Here is a 17,418-nt window from a genome sequence, read left to right on the forward strand (position 1 = left end):
GGGATGTTGAATTGTGTTTTGACAATTCTACTGAAATTGTGGATTACATAACTACTGCCATATACTGAAGACTCTATTCATTACAAGACAGTTCAGACAGTCATTTGCAAAAGCAAAATAACCCTCATATCTATGACTCCCTGTTATGTTTAATATCCAGATGATTTGTGAAATTTTCCAGGAAGGATGCATCCTGTAATTGTTTGTGTGCTGCATTTTAGAAGCAAAACACACACGGGGAGACACACACACACACACACACACACACACACACACACACACACACACACACACACACACACAAGAAGCATTAGAGGAAGTTAGCTGCCTCATTTGATCTTTTCCACTTCCATAATTTTTGTCAGTATGTTTTAGCTCACTTCCTTCACTGTGTGTTGGAACCTTTTACATCCATGCTTGTGCTGCTATTGAATTTTCCTGGAATGCCCCATTTTACTTTTCTTTTCATTTCTCACACCGACTGCCCAGTTGACTTCACTCCTTACTGTCAGTCCAACTGAAAACAAACAGCAGCTGGCCAGTTAAAACTCCAGGAAGGCATTTGTTTTTATAAAGTGGATATGGAGGGACTAGGTTTGTTTTGCTGGAAGTGGTTCCCTTCCTCTCTGCCTAGGCCCCTGGGCAGTGGGTCCATCCAGGGTCTGGCTATTAGACTGGAGAGGGGGGTTAACTAGGTGACAGCTGGATCCAATGGCTGGAGAAACCTTCGGCTCAGCTTGAATTGAGACAGTTCACAGATGCTGCAGCCAGAGACGGGCGGTCTGCTTTCACCCCGCTGACGTCAGTCACCAACAGACCACAAGACCTGTGTTAGACTTTCAAACAAACTTCTTGCTTATTACCATGGAAGTATAGACCACCACGTTGGAAAATTAGAGTCCTTGGCTGTGTCCATATTTTCTGTCAACAGGCATCTTGACAATGCTGAAACTGATGGAAGAGGAGGACAATGTTGACACCAAGACACAAAACAGACGTAAACATAATGCTATATATTTAAAACAGATATTTTAAGTTAAAAAGACCAATCAATAGCAGAGTTAGTAGCTCTGTGGTATATATTTAATGCTGGTACATGCTGCAGTATATTGATTTCCCCTTTTTCTGAATAACTGGGATTCTGGAATTATTTCTGCCCTTCTTTTTTGTCCATAATTCTCTTGATTTTTGTTGTTGGCCTAATTCAGAGTAACAGCACAAATATTTTACTCATGAAATCTTACCTTATTAATTCAGAAAAAAAGTTCCTAAATGAATGCAATATGCTTATGTAGGTATGTAATTATGCCATGAGAAATATTTACAAATGGTATTGTTAAAAATTCCTCATCTCGCAAAATGTATGTTTGATATGGTTTTGTGGGGGAAAATCGATAAAAGGCCGACACTACACACTTACTCATCGCTCCAAAAATACCAGAATATATTAAAATTAAAGCTGCAAGCAGCGTTGTTAGGGCCTGAGCCCCTGAGCCCCCATGGCCCGGGTGCCAAATGCCGGCCCGAATCCAACGCTGTAATTGGCAAATCCCTAGGCCTTGTAGTTAAGGAGATAGAAGCCTGAGTCTGATCAGAGAGTGACTGCAGAGGTGAGAGCTGGCCCTTTAAGAACCCCTCCCCCACTGCTCTGTCTGTGATCTGTGCTAGAGTGAGAGCAGAGCTGAGAGCTGGCCCTTTAAGAACCCCTCCCCCACTGCTCTGTCTTTGATCTGTGCTAGAGAGAGAGCAGAGTTGAGAGCTGGCCCTTTAAGAACCCCTCCCCCACTGCTCTGTCTTTGATCTGTGCTAGAGTAAGAGCAGAGCTGAGAGCTGGCCCTTTAAGAACCCCTCCCCCACTGCTCTGTCTTTGATCTGTGCTAGAGTGGAGAGCAGAGCTGAGAGCTGGCCCTTTAAGAACCCCTCCCCCACTGCTCTGTCTTTGATCTGTGCTAGAGTGAGAGCAGAGCTGAGAGCTGGCCCTTTAAGAACACCTCCCCCACTGCTCTGTCCTTGATCTGTGCTAGAGTGAGAGCAGAGCTGAGAGCTGGCCCTTTAAGAACCCCTCCCCCACTGCTCTGTCTTTGATCTGTGCTAGAGTGAGAGCAGAGCTGAGAGCTGGCCCTTTAAGAACACCTCCCCCACTGCTCTGTCTTTGATCTGTGCTAGAGTGAGAGCAGAGCTGAGAGCTGGCCCTTTAAGAACCCCTCCCCCACTGCTCTGTCTCTGATCTGTGCTAGAGTGGAGAGCAGAGCTGAGAGCTGGCCCTTTAAGAACCCCTCCCCCACTGCTCTGTCTTTGATCTGTGCTAGAGTGGAGAGCAGAGCTGAGAGCTGGCCCTTTAAGAACCCCTCCCCCACTGCTCTGTCTCTGATCTGTGCTAGAGTGAGAGCAGAGCTGAGAGCTGGCCCTTTAAGAACCCCTCCCCCACTGCTCTGTCTTTGATCTGTGCTAGAGTAAGAGCAGAGCTGAGAGCTGGCCCTTTAAGAACCCCTCCCCCACTGCTCTGTCTTTGATCTGTGCTAGAGTGGAGAGCAGAGCTGAGAGCTGGCCCTTTAAGAACCCCTCCCCCACTGCTCTGTCTTTGATCTGTGCTAGAGTGAGAGCAGAGCTGAGAGCTGGCCCTTTGACATGGATTGGTCACTTGGTGACACTGACACTTGAAAAATGTTGCACTTTGCACTTTTTATGAAGTTAAATCCTTGGAGATTAATGAACAAACACTAGAAATTCAATATTGCAGTTGTATGCCTAAACAATGTGTTACTGTCTCAGCGACCTTGACCTCTGACCACCAAAATATATGCAGTCCATCATTAAGTACCACTAGACATTTGAGACAAATTTGAATATGATTCTCTCAAAGCAGAAAACCTGAATAATGCCTTTGGCATAATGACAAGAGTGCTGATATTGGTTAGCTGATCCAAGAGACTCAAACTAAAGTCGGAAGTTCTGTAGTACATGCCCATTTTAATAATCTGATAGAAAACATTTGTTGTGCACAATGTATACCATTTAACATAATGTTGTGAGGAAAACATTGAAAAAATACATCAGAAACAATGTTAACATTGTTACATATTTCAGCAAATATTCCTAAAGCTGTACAATGACCTGTCACTGTACATAGTATATATACTGCAGTAAATATCATTCATAAATCTGCCAGGAATGAAAGACAAAAACATTTTCTGGTCCTCAAAGAAGGTGTCGTGAGTTCAGACTGTACCAACATTTCTGGCGGGACTTCCAAACAAAACATTTCAATTTGTCAAAATTGGAACTGCATAACGTCATGTTACATTTTATAGCAACATGGTAATCAGATACACCAGACAAATTCAAAGTTTGATTTGACAAAGTAATGCATATAAATAATAATAACAAATATACAATGAATATCATCATCAATATCATGTACAAGGAAAAAATAATAAATACACTGTTACAAACAGCTGAAGGGTCGGCACAGCACAGCACAGCTGAGTGCAGCACGATTGTGCAACTTACACACACTCACACACGCGCACACACACACACACACACACACACACACACAAACACAGGAGATGGGCCATGTCATGACACATCAGCCTCCTTATTTAAAAGGTTTCACCTTAGAAAGTGGTACCTTTAAGGTAGTGTTTGACAGATCGGCAACCAGCTGCAGATTCGTCAACATATTAAAAGTGCTGCAAGGAATTTCAAGATACCATTTTTAAAATCAGAAACGTGTCTTTTTTGATCCCTGTGCATCCTCTACATTCATTATAAAGTGTATTCACACGAATGGAATGGTGTTAACTGCAACAGGTGTGTGAGCTACTTAGAGGAGAAATGAAGTTCTGGTGAATGCAGATTTTCTGAAGTGGAAACGCTCAGCATGAAACTCAGGTTGTTCAGTCAATTACAGATCTCTTGTTTAATAATTGGTGTTTGTAGGCCTGACTTCAGGAGGGCGTTGGCCACTGGTATGACTTTGAGGTGGAAGTTGTTACTCGAGTGACTCTTCAAGAATCGGATCACTCTTTGACAAGATGGCAGTGAAGTAATCATAGTGCTTTTGTTATGACATCTTTGGATTTCTTTCGACATATTTGGACTCTTGCTTATGTTTTCCCATTGATTGCTAATGTAGTGAAATACTGGAGACAACTAAGCTGTCGCCTTAAATGATTGTTTTGGTATGAATTTTGGTGAATTAAAATTGCCATAAAGTGCAAACTGTGCTGGGAAGTAGATTGATTTTTTTAGAAATACACCCACTGAATGCTTCTGTGAGAGTGAGCCATTGCCAGAACGTTAGGAAGACTGTTCATCAAAAATGATGCACATGTGACAGCTACATGAATGTGTTCAATAAATATAAAACATTTACAAAAGGACATGGTTGTAAAAAAAGGCACACTTTTAAAAAAAAATGTTAGAAAAACAACGGTTACAAATTACTTGCTTTCCAGTAGTTTTGGTTGGATGCTTCACCACATGGCATTCAATCTGAATACAATACAAAGATATACAAAGCATAAGTTATCCTGAAGTGCAAATTTGGAATTATTACTTGTCCCATTTCTTGGATTTCTATTATCCACAGCACCATCTTGGTTTGTGAGCAGTTCGGCAGGTGTCTGGTCTTTAAAGATTAGAGGCTACACTCTGCCGCCTTTCATCAAGGGAGTGTAAAACCAAACTGCCACAGGCTTTCCAAGCTGGGCCAGGCCTTCTCAGCTAGGCAGCTCATAAGAGCCACATTGCAGGATTGCTCGACTGCAATAAAATTCAGACAAAACCGCTGTAAAAACAGTTCAGCTATGTTTCTGCAGGAGAGACAACATGTGTCCCAATGTCCATCCTGTTCTCATCAGATGGGTGATCTAGGAGAGTCACGTCATGAAACTGGTCAGTTGTTTCTATTACTCCACTCTCCTTGTCTGCATCCTGGTTATCCAGTGTGAATTCAAATTGAAATTTACTCAGTCCCTCCACCGTGCTGTGCAGCTCGCTCTCATTGTTGCTAGTGTAGAAAGGAGGGGAGGGGCTTTGGGGAATCATGCTCTGATACCAGTTTCTATTATCCTCCAGCATATCCAGAATATCCTGGGCATCAGGGTGGACCAGGTCAGCCCATGTCTCCCACAGAGGATGGACAATGTAATCAATGAAGCCCACCTGGAAAGACGGACAACACTCGTAATAATGTATATTTTGTCAATTGATGCAATGTTACAAAGTCGTGTGTGTTCTCTACCTGTGTTCTTTCTACTGAAGCTGTGTGCTTGTCACACATTGGGCTAATCTCCATACCCCTCTCCCTCTCTCTGTCTCCCTGGTGGAAGAACTCATCCATGATCCTGTCTGTCCACTGCCGGTACAGGTCCAGAGGCTTGGTGGGATTGCTTAGGTCAGCACAGTGAACCATGTTACGAAGAACCTGTGGGATGTCAGCTGTTAGCTATCTTGCATCTTCCATGACTATCTATCTCAAATGTGGCACCAGCCAGCCTCTCACCTGCATCCTGTCTGTGTAGTTGTCCAGAAGGAGGACTCCAGAACTGGTAACTTTCTTGGTCTCCACCATTGTCTTTAGGTCAGCCAGCAGGCTCATGTGTTTGGACATATCTGTTGCCAAAACCTAGACAGGAACATAGAGGATTCATTTAGCAAGGAAGTTGTCAAGACACACAATTAAAGCATTAGACAGACAAGCCAACATCTACTCACCATGTCTATGACCATCCTTCGGAGCATTTGCCTCTGCTTCTTAGTGAGGTTTTGGAAGATATCGCAGTTCTCTTCCTGCAGCAGTTTGAAGCCGACAGCCAGGTGGTGGTTCTCCAGCACTGACTCATCATTGTACATCAGAGCCAGTTCTGAGTCTACAGGAAGAATAAGAAAAAGAGAGACAACAGACGAATTAAATGGAGGTTGAGTAACTATGGTAACCACACAGTGTCCCAAAAAATTTACAATGTTGTATTTAGATGCAAATCCAATTAAATCATACAAATGTTTCCCCTATTTCCTAACTGCAGACTTGGATTTACTGGTGTTGATGAGGAACTGGTTGGACACTCCTGGGTGATCCACATCGTGGATTGCTGCTGCAAAAATGGCTGCTAAGATCTCCAGATCAGTGAAGACTGCCTGTGTTTCATAGGAAGACAGATGAGCAACAGTTATTAAAATGACGAAACAAAGTGCACTGTTATGCAGCCAAAACCTTCTTGTTTCATTGTCTAAGGCATGCAGTTTCAAGTAGATTATATTCTGGAGTTTGACAGCAGCTGAGTTGCAGTAACTTACATCAAGCGCAGGACTGGACAGAAGGATATGGGTGGACTGGGCTACATCAGCTGCATGCAGACAATTGTGGTAAGCCACATCGGAGTGATAGTGGCTCTCCAGGGTCAGCAGGAATGTCACAAAGGTGTCTGTTGGAATCTTGAACATCCTCATGAGGTCTCGTTCCTGGGTGAAACACAGTGGAAGGAAATGAGAAAAAGAAGACCGTCATCTGGAGAAGTATTTCCTCATGGAAAATGTCAAAGTACAGTAAGTAAGTAGTGTGCTTTCTTTTTGTAGTCATCAAACTGCTGATGTGACCTTTGGTTCAGTTTTCAGCATATTGGCCAATGTGTGAGACATGTTTTAGAGAAAAGCTGATGATGTGAGACAAGTTTGTTCTGCTGCCAGCATGATTCATATTTAAACATACTCATGAGTCTTAGATGATCCTGCAATCATACTGGAAAGCAACATATCCATTGATGCCTTCTCTGGATATGTATGTTTATCAATAACTCTCTTTTATGAACTCTCTAACTCATGGAGGAGGTGGAGGATGATGAGGATCAAGTAGTGATGCACTGACCTGGAAGATGGTGTACATGATGCATGTCAAGGGCCGGTTGAGGGAGTGCTCCGCCACCCTGAAGATATTCAGCCCCCATTTATGGATGTCCTCAAGGTCCTATCAAACAGGTCATAAAGAGGCATGCCAGTGTTTTAGCCTGTCACACACCAGACGTTGCTTTCAGTATGTTGATCGCTGACCTTCGACAGCAGCTCTTCCTGGTCCGTCTTGACCCCAAAGCGATTGCTGGTGCCTCCACATATACTGGGTGTTTGGTTGACCTTCTTCACCCCACAAATCTGAGTCATCATCCCACCTTGTTGCTGCTGCTGCTGGCCCTGCCTCCTTTTCCTTTCCCTGGACTTGGGGACTGGACATGGAAGCTCCAACTCATTCTGCTTGTCTGTAGAAGAAGAAGACAAAAAAAACAGGAAGAATGGATGATAAAATCTTAAACCTGTGTTTTTGTTGGATACACAAGTCAGTTTATGTTGCCGCTGCAAAAAGTAAACAAAGTTGGCCTCTGTTAACTGTTGGTTTGTCAACCTCTGACATAAAGTATATGTGGCATCACATTAAAGCTGCCCTGATTCAAATAGCAAACAGTCCTTCACTAAATGTTTTTTCACACCAGTTATTATCCCCAAATTTGAACCTTAAATGCCCATATTGGGGTGATGAGCTAAAGAAGTGCTAACATGATGTGGTGAAATCTGATGATATTCAGGTGGCTGGGGTCTTCAGAGAAAGCCTGTCCTGTTGTAACAATACCTGGCAGAATGATGGTAAGATGGCTCACATTGAGCTGAAGTACTTAGAGGAGGGACTAGTTAATTTGCGAGTGTACGGGATTCAGATTCTCACATACTGTATGCAGCTGACAGTGGGCTTCTCTGTGTGTATATTCGCCACATAAAAGTGCAAAGTCCCAAAAAATAGATAAACTCAGCTGCAACCCTTTACAGGTAAGCACAGGATGAAAATAATCTTGTTAAACCTGACGGCTGCAAGCAACTGCATTGCAGATGATAAAAAACTGAGCGTCTTTGCGCTTGACTCCTCTTTAGCATGTGTGGATTTCTGCTTCAATTTTTGAAACACATTTTTTTTCTCCCTTGTATTCTTCTGTTACACCCTGATGAATGGCAGGAAAGCTGTGGGAAAGCCTGGTTGGCTGTCATGGTTCACTAAACACCAGGCTTTTAAGAGACAAGGAAACACTGCTGTCTTCATGATAAATAATGCACTGTCTATCTGGATCTGATGGTACTCTAGGAACACACACATACTGTATGTAGAGGACACAAACTCTCAAGTGAACACATTGCAGAGCACTTAAACACTCTGCTTTCCCCTGATCCCTCTCGAGGGAACTCTTCCCTGAGTGGAACCCTGCCCCACCATCTTCACTCCACATCTCTGCATTTGGAGTGAGGGGACCCTGTCACTCTCCTCCAGACCAGACAGGACTGGTTGGAAAGTGTCTATGCACACCAGCTATGAGTTCCTCTGTCTTCTTAGAGCAAGGGTGTCCAAACTGGTCCAGTAAGGACCGGTGTGGCTGCAGGTTTTCACTCCAGCCGAGCAAAAGCAACACCTGATTCTACTTAAATCAACTAAGCTGTGTCCATACAGCTCATTTGTTGGATCAGGTGTTGCTTTTGCTTGGTTGGAATGAAAACCTGCACCCACACTGGCCCTTACTGGACCAGTTTGACACCCCTGTCTTAGAGCAAGCTATGTGTGGGATATGCTCCTGAAGGATCTTGGCCCCTGACATTACAGTGACACATGCAGCACATTTGGCTTGTCTGACAGTATGTTTGAGTGTGTGTGTGTGTGTGTGTGTGTGTGTGTGTGTGTGTGTGTGTGTGTGTGTGTGTGTGTGTGTGTGTGTGTGCATGTGCTCACCCAGAAAGGTACTGGAGATGTACTCAGACACTTGGTTGCCTGAGCGACTCATTTCAGACAGGTGGCTTAGCTCCCGGTTCAGCATCCTTTTGAACTGAAGTGAGAAAAGACACACGAGTTGAGGTGTGCATATATAATGCATTTATAATCTGAACATTAATTTGACTGCCATGACAGATTTAACATTTCCTGTTATTTTCCATTGGAATAAGTCCCATGAGAACATAGCGTCTTCTTAATGTGCCATATAAAGTCTGTGTTTATGTCTTCCAGGTCCTTGATTGAGTAACGACTTCACTAACAGGAGGAATGGGAGTTCATGATGCAAACAGTGCATCATAAGCAAAATAGAGTGTCATGATGTTTATGCTTTTTCAAAAGCCATGTAATGTATAAAAGTTTTTCATCACATGCAATTGATTTACAGCATGGTGACAAGATCCTTCTTGTCAGAATAAATACATTCAAGTGTTGATCAAAATGCAACAAAATCAATGTGAGGCATTTTATGAGTTTCAGAGAAATGGCAGCATGCATGTGCATGCACACACAAAAACACATACACTCAATGTAGATTGTCATGATGGTTATGCGTTTTCAAAAGACGTGTAAAGTACAAACGTTTTTTATCAAATGCAGCACTTAATTGACAGCATGATGACAAGATCTTTCTCATCAGAATAAAGACATTCAAGTGTTAATCACACACAAGTGCACACACACACACACACACACACACACATACACACATGCACACAAAAGGTAATGTTTCCATTACTTCAGGGTGACATGCATATTAAAAATGAATGGATATCAGCATTAATTTTCAGGGGATTTACCTAAACTATCTCTCTCTCTCTATCTATCTATCTATCATCTATCTATCTATCTATCATCTATCTATCTATCTATCTATCTATCTATCTATCTATCTATCTATCTATCTATCTATCTATCTATCTATCCATCCATCCATCCATCTATCTGTCTATCTATCTATCACCCCAACACATCAAGTCTCGGTTTCAGCCAGGAAAATTAAATAAATAGTTTCACAGTCATAGCATGACAAGTGTCTACAGGAAGATTTATGTGACTACAACATTGTCCACACGCATGCACACACAGTCCCTTCTATGGCACTTTTCCTCCAGAACACACCTTGATGTATCCCCAGGACACAGAGAACAGGTAGTTAGCCTCAGGCATGATGCTGAGCTGTGCTGAGCCACTGGTACTCCCCAGCAGAAGCCTTTACGCTCCTCTCTGAGTGGACCCCCAAGGCTGAACTTACACCTAAGCTCAAGACACCACCGAATTCATCACTTTCCAACGACTGGAAAATTATGGAAAATGCCCCAGCTGAACTCTCTGTAGAGGGGCTGTGGCGAAGCTCTACCTAACTGCGCCACTGCATAGTGCTGCCAAATGTTTTCCAGGAGCGCAGGCCACTGATGAGCGACGGAATCCCCTCGGATGCAATCAATATTTCCTTTTGTTTTCTCTTGTTCTTGCTGGCCCTGTCCTTCTCTCTCCAGGTACCATCCAAATCCATTGACATGCGAGGGGAAATCCAGCCTTCCCGTGCCCAGATTGAACAAGGCAGGGAGGAAGGGCTGGTTCTGAGATGGAGAAAGAAAAAGGAAAGGGGAGAGACAGGCGTTGAGGAGATGGTGAATGTAGTGGTGGTGGTGGGGGGATCTGTTGAGTCCCCTGAGGTACTGATGGTGTCTCTCTCGCTCTTGTTCTTTGCCTCCCACCCCTGCGAAAACCATGTGCAGCACTGCAGAAAACTGGAGTTTGGAAAATCCCCCCACATATTTCTAACTATTGCTTCCTCACTCCTGTTCGCTCTTGCAAACCCCCCTCCCACTATCTGTCATCTCTGTCGCACCCTCCCTTCTTGCTATCTTCTGCTCAATAATGCAGAACAGATCAAGTGCATACTGCGCAATGTGAGGCTTCAAAGCTCTGCAGTGGTTTTTTTCACAAATGAAGAGATGAAGGGTATTCTTTTTTTATATTGAGGATAAATGACCAGAGGTGGCTGCTTATCCTCTATCTTACAGAGGATATATTCAAATATATTCAAAATATGTAGATTCCCTGTCTGATTGCTTCGTAGAAAAGATGCAAACACAATGAGTTTTTCAGTCAGCAGTCCGCCAGCATAATACCAAATGCACGACAACCTGAATGCCATGGCAACAGAGTCACGTGCCCTCTTCCGTTGTGGAGGTCCTGATCTAAAATGCATTGCTTTACATCACACACATACACACAAAACACACACACACACACACGCACACACACACACACATTCCACAGCAGTAGCAGCAACAGTAGAAGTGGGTAGATAAACTAGGCTAGTCATTGCAAAAGCACACCAGGAAACCATAGGTTTTTTTGCAAAATGAAGAAGTGCCATCCACATCCTGATCTTCATAGGACACATGATAGAATTCTTATGCAATCAATTATAATTTTTTTTTCCTGATCTTGTACTAATCACAATGACATCTTCTGTCTTTGAAAAACAAACAAACAGATAGTCTGATTTCAACATCTGTCAAATAACTGTCAAGCTGACAGCTAACATCAACTAGATAGTGAAACTTGAGTTCCATTTTCAAACCCTTGGCCCCACTTGTAACCAGACTGCCAGAGGCAGCCCATAAAAATATCAAAGTGAGCTTGTAAGGAAAAAATTTGAGCCTGGAATAAAACTACTTTATTCCATTCAAACAAACTTAAAATTGAATCTCTAAAGCAGCAGAGCATAGTGGATGTGTGTGAACTCAAGGAAATGATTCAGGCGCAGTGCCACATGTCAGGCACCAGGGGTCATAAAGTCAACATCGCCTCACAACAGATTGACATCTGCAAGTGTGTTTAAGAGAATAGATGACTCAGTCCTTGCTATAATCACAAACACATGCTTTGACATTAGAAAGACTTGTCATAAGCAGAAACAAAACTTTAGGAACATGGAGAGGTTACAAAAGACTTACAGAATCTACCAGAAAAAAACAACCTGTGGTTCGTTCTTAAAAGCAGTGAGCTGATCCCTCAACATGGGTATATACTGGGGTTTGTATTATTTCAAAATGGCTAAATTAAATCTGAGGGTGATACTTGAGACACCATTTAGATAGAATAAACTTATTGCGATATTTTAATTAAATATGTTATATCCTTTGTCTACCTGTCCACTACCCTTTCTCTCTTTTTAAATGAATGCAAACATGAATATCCATCCATCCATTTTCTTCCACCTATTCTTGTCAAGGGTCGCGGGGGGGGGCTGGAGCCTATCCCAGCATCAACGGGCGAGAGGCAGGGTTCACCCTGGACAGGTCGCCAGTCCATCACAGGACCAACACATAGAGACAGACAACCATTCACACTCACAGTCACACCTACGGTCAATTTAGAGTATCAATCAGCCTCGTCCCCTCTTGATGTCTTTGGACTGTGGGAGGAAGCTGGAGTACCAGAGAGAACCCACACAGGAACAGGGAGAACATGCAGACTCACACAGAAAGAGCCCATACCCAAGCCGGGACTCAGTGCTAACCACTGCACCACCGTGCAGCCCCAAACATTAATATAACAAAAGAAAAAAAGTAAGTAAATAATGATTTTATAATGAGTTTTCAGATGAAACAATCTTTTTTCAGATCATTCACAAACCTCTCTTATTCAGCAACAAAATATCCAGAATCAACTCACCTTCTTCCAAGTGAACATGTCAAAGTTGTTCATCTGATTTTCAGAGCAACGTAGTCCCATTGTCATTCAACAAACACAATACAAAATGAACTTTATCAGAATTATCAGAGTGGCAGTTCTACTTCTGGGTGTCTAAGACTATTCCTTTTGCCCAATGTGGTATGTGGCATACAGGATAATGATAACGTCAACTTGACTGACTGGCCCACATTACCAAATGATCAATGGCTCCTCCCAATACCACCACCCGAAGGATCAACCCACTTCCCCTTTGCTTCTTAGAGTAACTCCCTAAAGTAATTTACTGGTAGACAGCCATTTGAACATAGCCCTGGACAACAAACACACCTGAGCAAATCACTGCAAATTTCTAAATGATGAGTTGGGTAGAAAGTCACACTGTACTGTATTGTACTGGAAAATCATAAATGGCTTGTATACATATATTTATCTGGGACCAGGTGTTAAATGTTGGCTCACTTTGACTAATACAGACGGGGTGTATGAATGTAACTGAACAGGAAGATGTCATGTTGCAATACTACACATGTAATGTCACATAGCCCAGAATGAGCAAATGTTGCCTCTGTCCAACTTGTGCCTGTTTACTATGTTAAGATATGGGTGGATCAGTTCTAAGGAGTTAGAAAGACATGCTTCCTAAAGGGTACATGATAATTAAGAATGATTGGTTTCATATGGTTTCATATTTACCTTCCCATAACAAGCCCAGATCACAAAGGTAATAGGTTTCAGTTACCATTAGGTACAGTAATGAGTCCATCTCGTCTGATCTCCTCACCACCCTTTCAGTAAAACGGTGTCAAAAACACTATAATTTTATGTTCATTACCCACACCACAGCTACAGACCCACTGCTACATCTGTTTCAGTGATTTTGTCATTTTCCCCTTCTGAAGCCCTTCAAAGTCAGAGTGACCACACGTGAGTTAAATTTTCCTACTCTCCTTGGGTTTCCGCTCAGGGGCTTGCTTCCATGTTAACCCGCAGAGCATGAAATTCTTCTAACTTGATTTAGATGGTAGTGTTTGTCCAGGGCCATCACCAGCATCAGCATGGAAGTGTGGCAAGGCTAATGATAGTGAGGGACAGGGAGGCAGCTAACAGCACTGAGGTCACAGCAACCATGCAGGGTGTGTGGTCCAATACCACCAGATGCACCTGCGTCCTTGGACAGTGAAAGTGAAGACACCTCGAGTCTGACTTTGGTTTCAATTACATCCTATCTGGTTGCACAAACAAACAAGATCTTGTTCAAATCACGTCATATTAAAACTGGGCAGGAACAAACCGCGAAGCTGCTCCATTCAGGGTGAAAGGTGAAAATAGTGGGAAAAAAATCGCGCCCATTGTCTTTATGATTGTTGCATGTTAAGACCAAGTAAAAGCACCACTATTGTCATCTAGTAACAGCAAGGGGGCAGAGGGGGCACAGGAATATCCAGGAAACTGGTGTCATGTGCTGTGTCCAAATTGCCAAGTGGCAACCTACGTCCTACCGCGACGTCCTACCGCTACAGCCTACTCCTACAACCTAAACACGGCAGCACCATTCGGGCATCCAAGAAGGTTGGTGGTGAAGCACGACCTCTGCTGGCAGAGCACAGATACCGCAAGTAGACAGCAGCAACGAAAGCCCCACCTGCTGGCCTGGCTATCGTACTGCACTCCACTCTGAACGCACCTTTCACTCATTCTCTATTATTAAGCACATTAACGCACCTGTAAAGGTGTTTTGTACAGACATTAGGGCTTTCACTGGTAAATTAAAGACCAAATGGTGGAGTGAAAATTCTGCATTTTAACTTTACCCACCTGTTCGAAGTGCCATCTTTATGAGCGAATTGTAATTTCGATGTAATTCCCTTCTTATCTTGCAGAGAGTGCTCTAAAACTTCTATGATTTTGACCTGTTGCATGCCCTTCACACATGTTGTTTTGCTACACAAATGAAGAAGGACAGCAAGCAGAACTGGGTCTGAAAAGACAATCGTGGCATCAAAACATCTGATAAGCAGTACATGTAAGTGGACAGTTCTACACTGCATGCTTGTCAAACGTTAGAGACAGGGATCTTACAAGTCAGCAGGCTCACCAGCCAATGTCAGCTTGCTACTGGACTGACGTAGCGGAGACTCTACGGATGGGTGCAGCCTCGTTTGCTTACATATTATTGGGAACACTGTCTCAGCAGGTCCCTCATCAGAAACTGGTAAAAGCCGTCATGGGTACATTTGCAAGATTCAGCAGCAGAGCTCAATGCTAATATTCACATGATCATGACAGCAATAACAACCACACTGGGAAATTGATAAGTCGTAAGTATGCTGTTATTCACATAACATATCTGCTACCTGCATTCTCCTTTTCATGCACCCTCCAAGGCAAGAATATGGAGGGGGGAATTTTCGAATGTGGAGGGGATCATTTCAACTTCTTTTGAAATTGTTTTTTTTTTGATGACCTAATATAAATGAATAGTTTCTTGTGACAACTCTTAGATATTTTGAACTATAAAGCTGCTGTTATAGAGGACTGCCAAGGTGCATTAGCGGTGCTAGCTTGACACGGTTTAGCAGCCTTGGAAGAAAGGTAAGTCAGCAGCATTAATGTCTCTATGTAACTATGAACACAATTGGCTTCAAATCAAACCTGACTCTAAATGGCAGATTATATAAATTTAACATATCAAAAAGTACAGTCACCTAGCAACATTAATAGCCAGTTAAAAGAAACAACTTTTCAACAACCAAGCCTTAACCTTCTTTTTTAATCTTAAACAATAGTTTTGACATACTAGAGCGTGTCAGTTACACTCAAACCTTTATGATTGTATCGCTTGAGAAAATGGACCAATGCCCCACTAACCTTGAGAGAGAATGCAACAGTTAAAACATCCACACAAGAAATATATCCATGTGCAACTGAACTCATTTAGTAAGAATCCCTGTATCTCAGACATACTACTTCTAGCAGGTAAGTTGAATACAGTCAGAAAATGGAATTAGCTCTTACTGTGAAATACCACAGCTACCACAATTATGATCGAAACTTCAATGCATCAAAGATGTTACTTTTAAGTTTTTTTTGTCTTTTTACAAAAGATCCACAAAATAATAATGCTGGTTGATACATAGCAGAAAACCGCTGTTATTTTAAAAGGATGTCAAATGAGCAAAATGTTATTTACTTTTTGTATGAACAGTGCAAATTTACACACGCTTTGTAATGGATGCCAGCTCAACTGAGAACTGGCCAATCAAGTCATCATAACAAGCACAACTCAGTAGGCTGTCTCCAAGCAGGAATCTTCAGCTCTCCTTCATCATCAGTATAATCATGACATTTTTGAAATGCTTGACAACTAAGCTAGGATCAATTTGGTACATCATTCAATATCCTGTTTATCTGGTTTCTGATTCTGTGTTTGATTTTATGCTGTTCCTAAAAACGATTCCATTAAATAACAAGATGAATGGAGTCAAACAGAGCACCTCAATGGAGTGCATAAACTTCATTTTAAACAAGCCACTTAAGTTATGTCTTGTCACGGCTGAATCATTGACTGTTATGCTGACCAAAACGGCCAAAGAAGATTGAACAGGGCACAAACGGTAGATATGGGAAGACACAATGCTGCATATGATTGCTGTGGATCCCATCAATTGATGGGAACCAGGAGAGGTTTAAACCAAAACATAAAAGATTCAGCAAATGAACACCAGGTACTTGTCGTGTCTTGTGAGATTAGTTAGTCTTTAAACCAAATCCTGTCAAACAGTGGCTGGAGAGATGTATAACAATGGCATGCGAGCTGTGTTCATTTGTGCCATCAAAATCATCATGAATAGTCATCACTATGTCATGTGTATTTTACTTTACATTATAAGGTTTTAACTTCAGGATAGCTGTAAGGGCTTCTAAGCTTGTTGGTAAAATAATTTGATGAAGCCTTATGACAGCTTTTCAACATAAGGGTACAATTTTAGCTTGAAGATGAGAAATATCTCTTACATAACAAGGTTCTTCTAAATTAAATCCGCAACATGACTTACACATTTGTGTATGGATGTACTCATGAAAAGCCTGTCCTTGAATGGGTGGAGTCATTAAAAGCTGATTCAATTCCCATTATTAGCTAAGTCCTACCTTATTGGAGGCCATGTCACTAACAGAGCGGTAGGTCTGGATGGTCTCCAGCTGGTCCAGACACCAGTCTAGCTCCTCTATTGTTTCCATGGCCAGCTTCTGATAGGACTCATCTGCCAACAGACACATGGACACGTAGTCAGGCCCCAAAGGATCTATATCCATATTTGAGCCCCCAGACACCATACACGGAGGTCCAAGGGTCCCAGGGTGGATGGATCGCTTGGAGGACTGGCCTGCAGGACATCCGGGAGATGAGGAGGAAGAGGGAGAGGCATGTACACAGAGCTCCTTCATCTTGTTATGCTCCACCACCTCAGTAAACTCAGGGAAGTCACACTCTCAGACAATGTGAAACTAGAGTTACAGTTTGCCGACTCCCTCTCTCTGTAGGCTCTTTCTCTCTCGGCCCCCACGATCCCTCACGCTTCAGCACTCTGCAAACCCCCTCCCACTCTGTCTGTCTTCTCCACCCCTTCTCAACCCCTCAGTCATTTGTGTGAGGACCTCTGCAAAAATCAGTTGCATTGCAAACTAGGCAGTCTGCTGCCTCCTGCTGTTCTTGCCCACCCAACCCATCCCCCCCCCCCCCCACACACACACACACACAAATGGTTTTAAGAAACACAAGGGTAAGAGGGGCTTTTAGTGATGAAACCCATCAGGTTTGGCTTGGCAGGTGTGGAAATACAAATGAATCACTGATCTCATATATTGAAAAGAAACTACGTAATTTTTTTTTTTTAAAAAGG

General features: G+C 42.7%; 1 protein-coding gene across 2 annotated transcripts in view; it reads right to left on the reverse strand.

Annotated features, from left to right (window-relative positions):
• Positions 1 to 2,960: 2,960 nt before the first annotated feature.
• LOC147261193 (3',5'-cyclic-AMP phosphodiesterase 4B-like) overlaps positions 2,961 to 17,418 on the reverse strand; it is a 55,332-nt gene continuing 40,874 nt past the window's right edge. For both annotated transcript variants that reach the window (XM_086203131.1, XM_086203132.1), the window contains 10 exons: positions 16,667 to 16,779; positions 8,765 to 8,858; positions 7,054 to 7,256; positions 6,872 to 6,970; positions 6,304 to 6,468; positions 6,045 to 6,144; positions 5,722 to 5,876; positions 5,510 to 5,632; positions 5,249 to 5,431; positions 2,961 to 5,169 (listed from right to left, as the gene is read on the reverse strand). In XM_086203131.1, coding sequence (XP_086059257.1) covers positions 4,810 to 5,169; positions 5,249 to 5,431; positions 5,510 to 5,632; positions 5,722 to 5,876; positions 6,045 to 6,144; positions 6,304 to 6,468; positions 6,872 to 6,970; positions 7,054 to 7,256; positions 8,765 to 8,858; positions 16,667 to 16,779 — 1,595 coding nt within the window. In that variant the 3' untranslated portion in view covers positions 2,961 to 4,809. The remainder of the gene's footprint in view (positions 5,170 to 5,248; positions 5,432 to 5,509; positions 5,633 to 5,721; positions 5,877 to 6,044; positions 6,145 to 6,303; positions 6,469 to 6,871; positions 6,971 to 7,053; positions 7,257 to 8,764; positions 8,859 to 16,666; positions 16,780 to 17,418) is intronic.

Source organism: Aulostomus chinensis, chromosome 5 (assembly GCF_037954235.1).
Source record: "Aulostomus chinensis isolate RoL2024-O1b breed Wild chromosome 5, RoL_Achi_v1.0, whole genome shotgun sequence".
NCBI classification, from domain to species: Eukaryota; Metazoa; Chordata; class Actinopteri; order Syngnathiformes; family Aulostomidae; genus Aulostomus; species Aulostomus chinensis.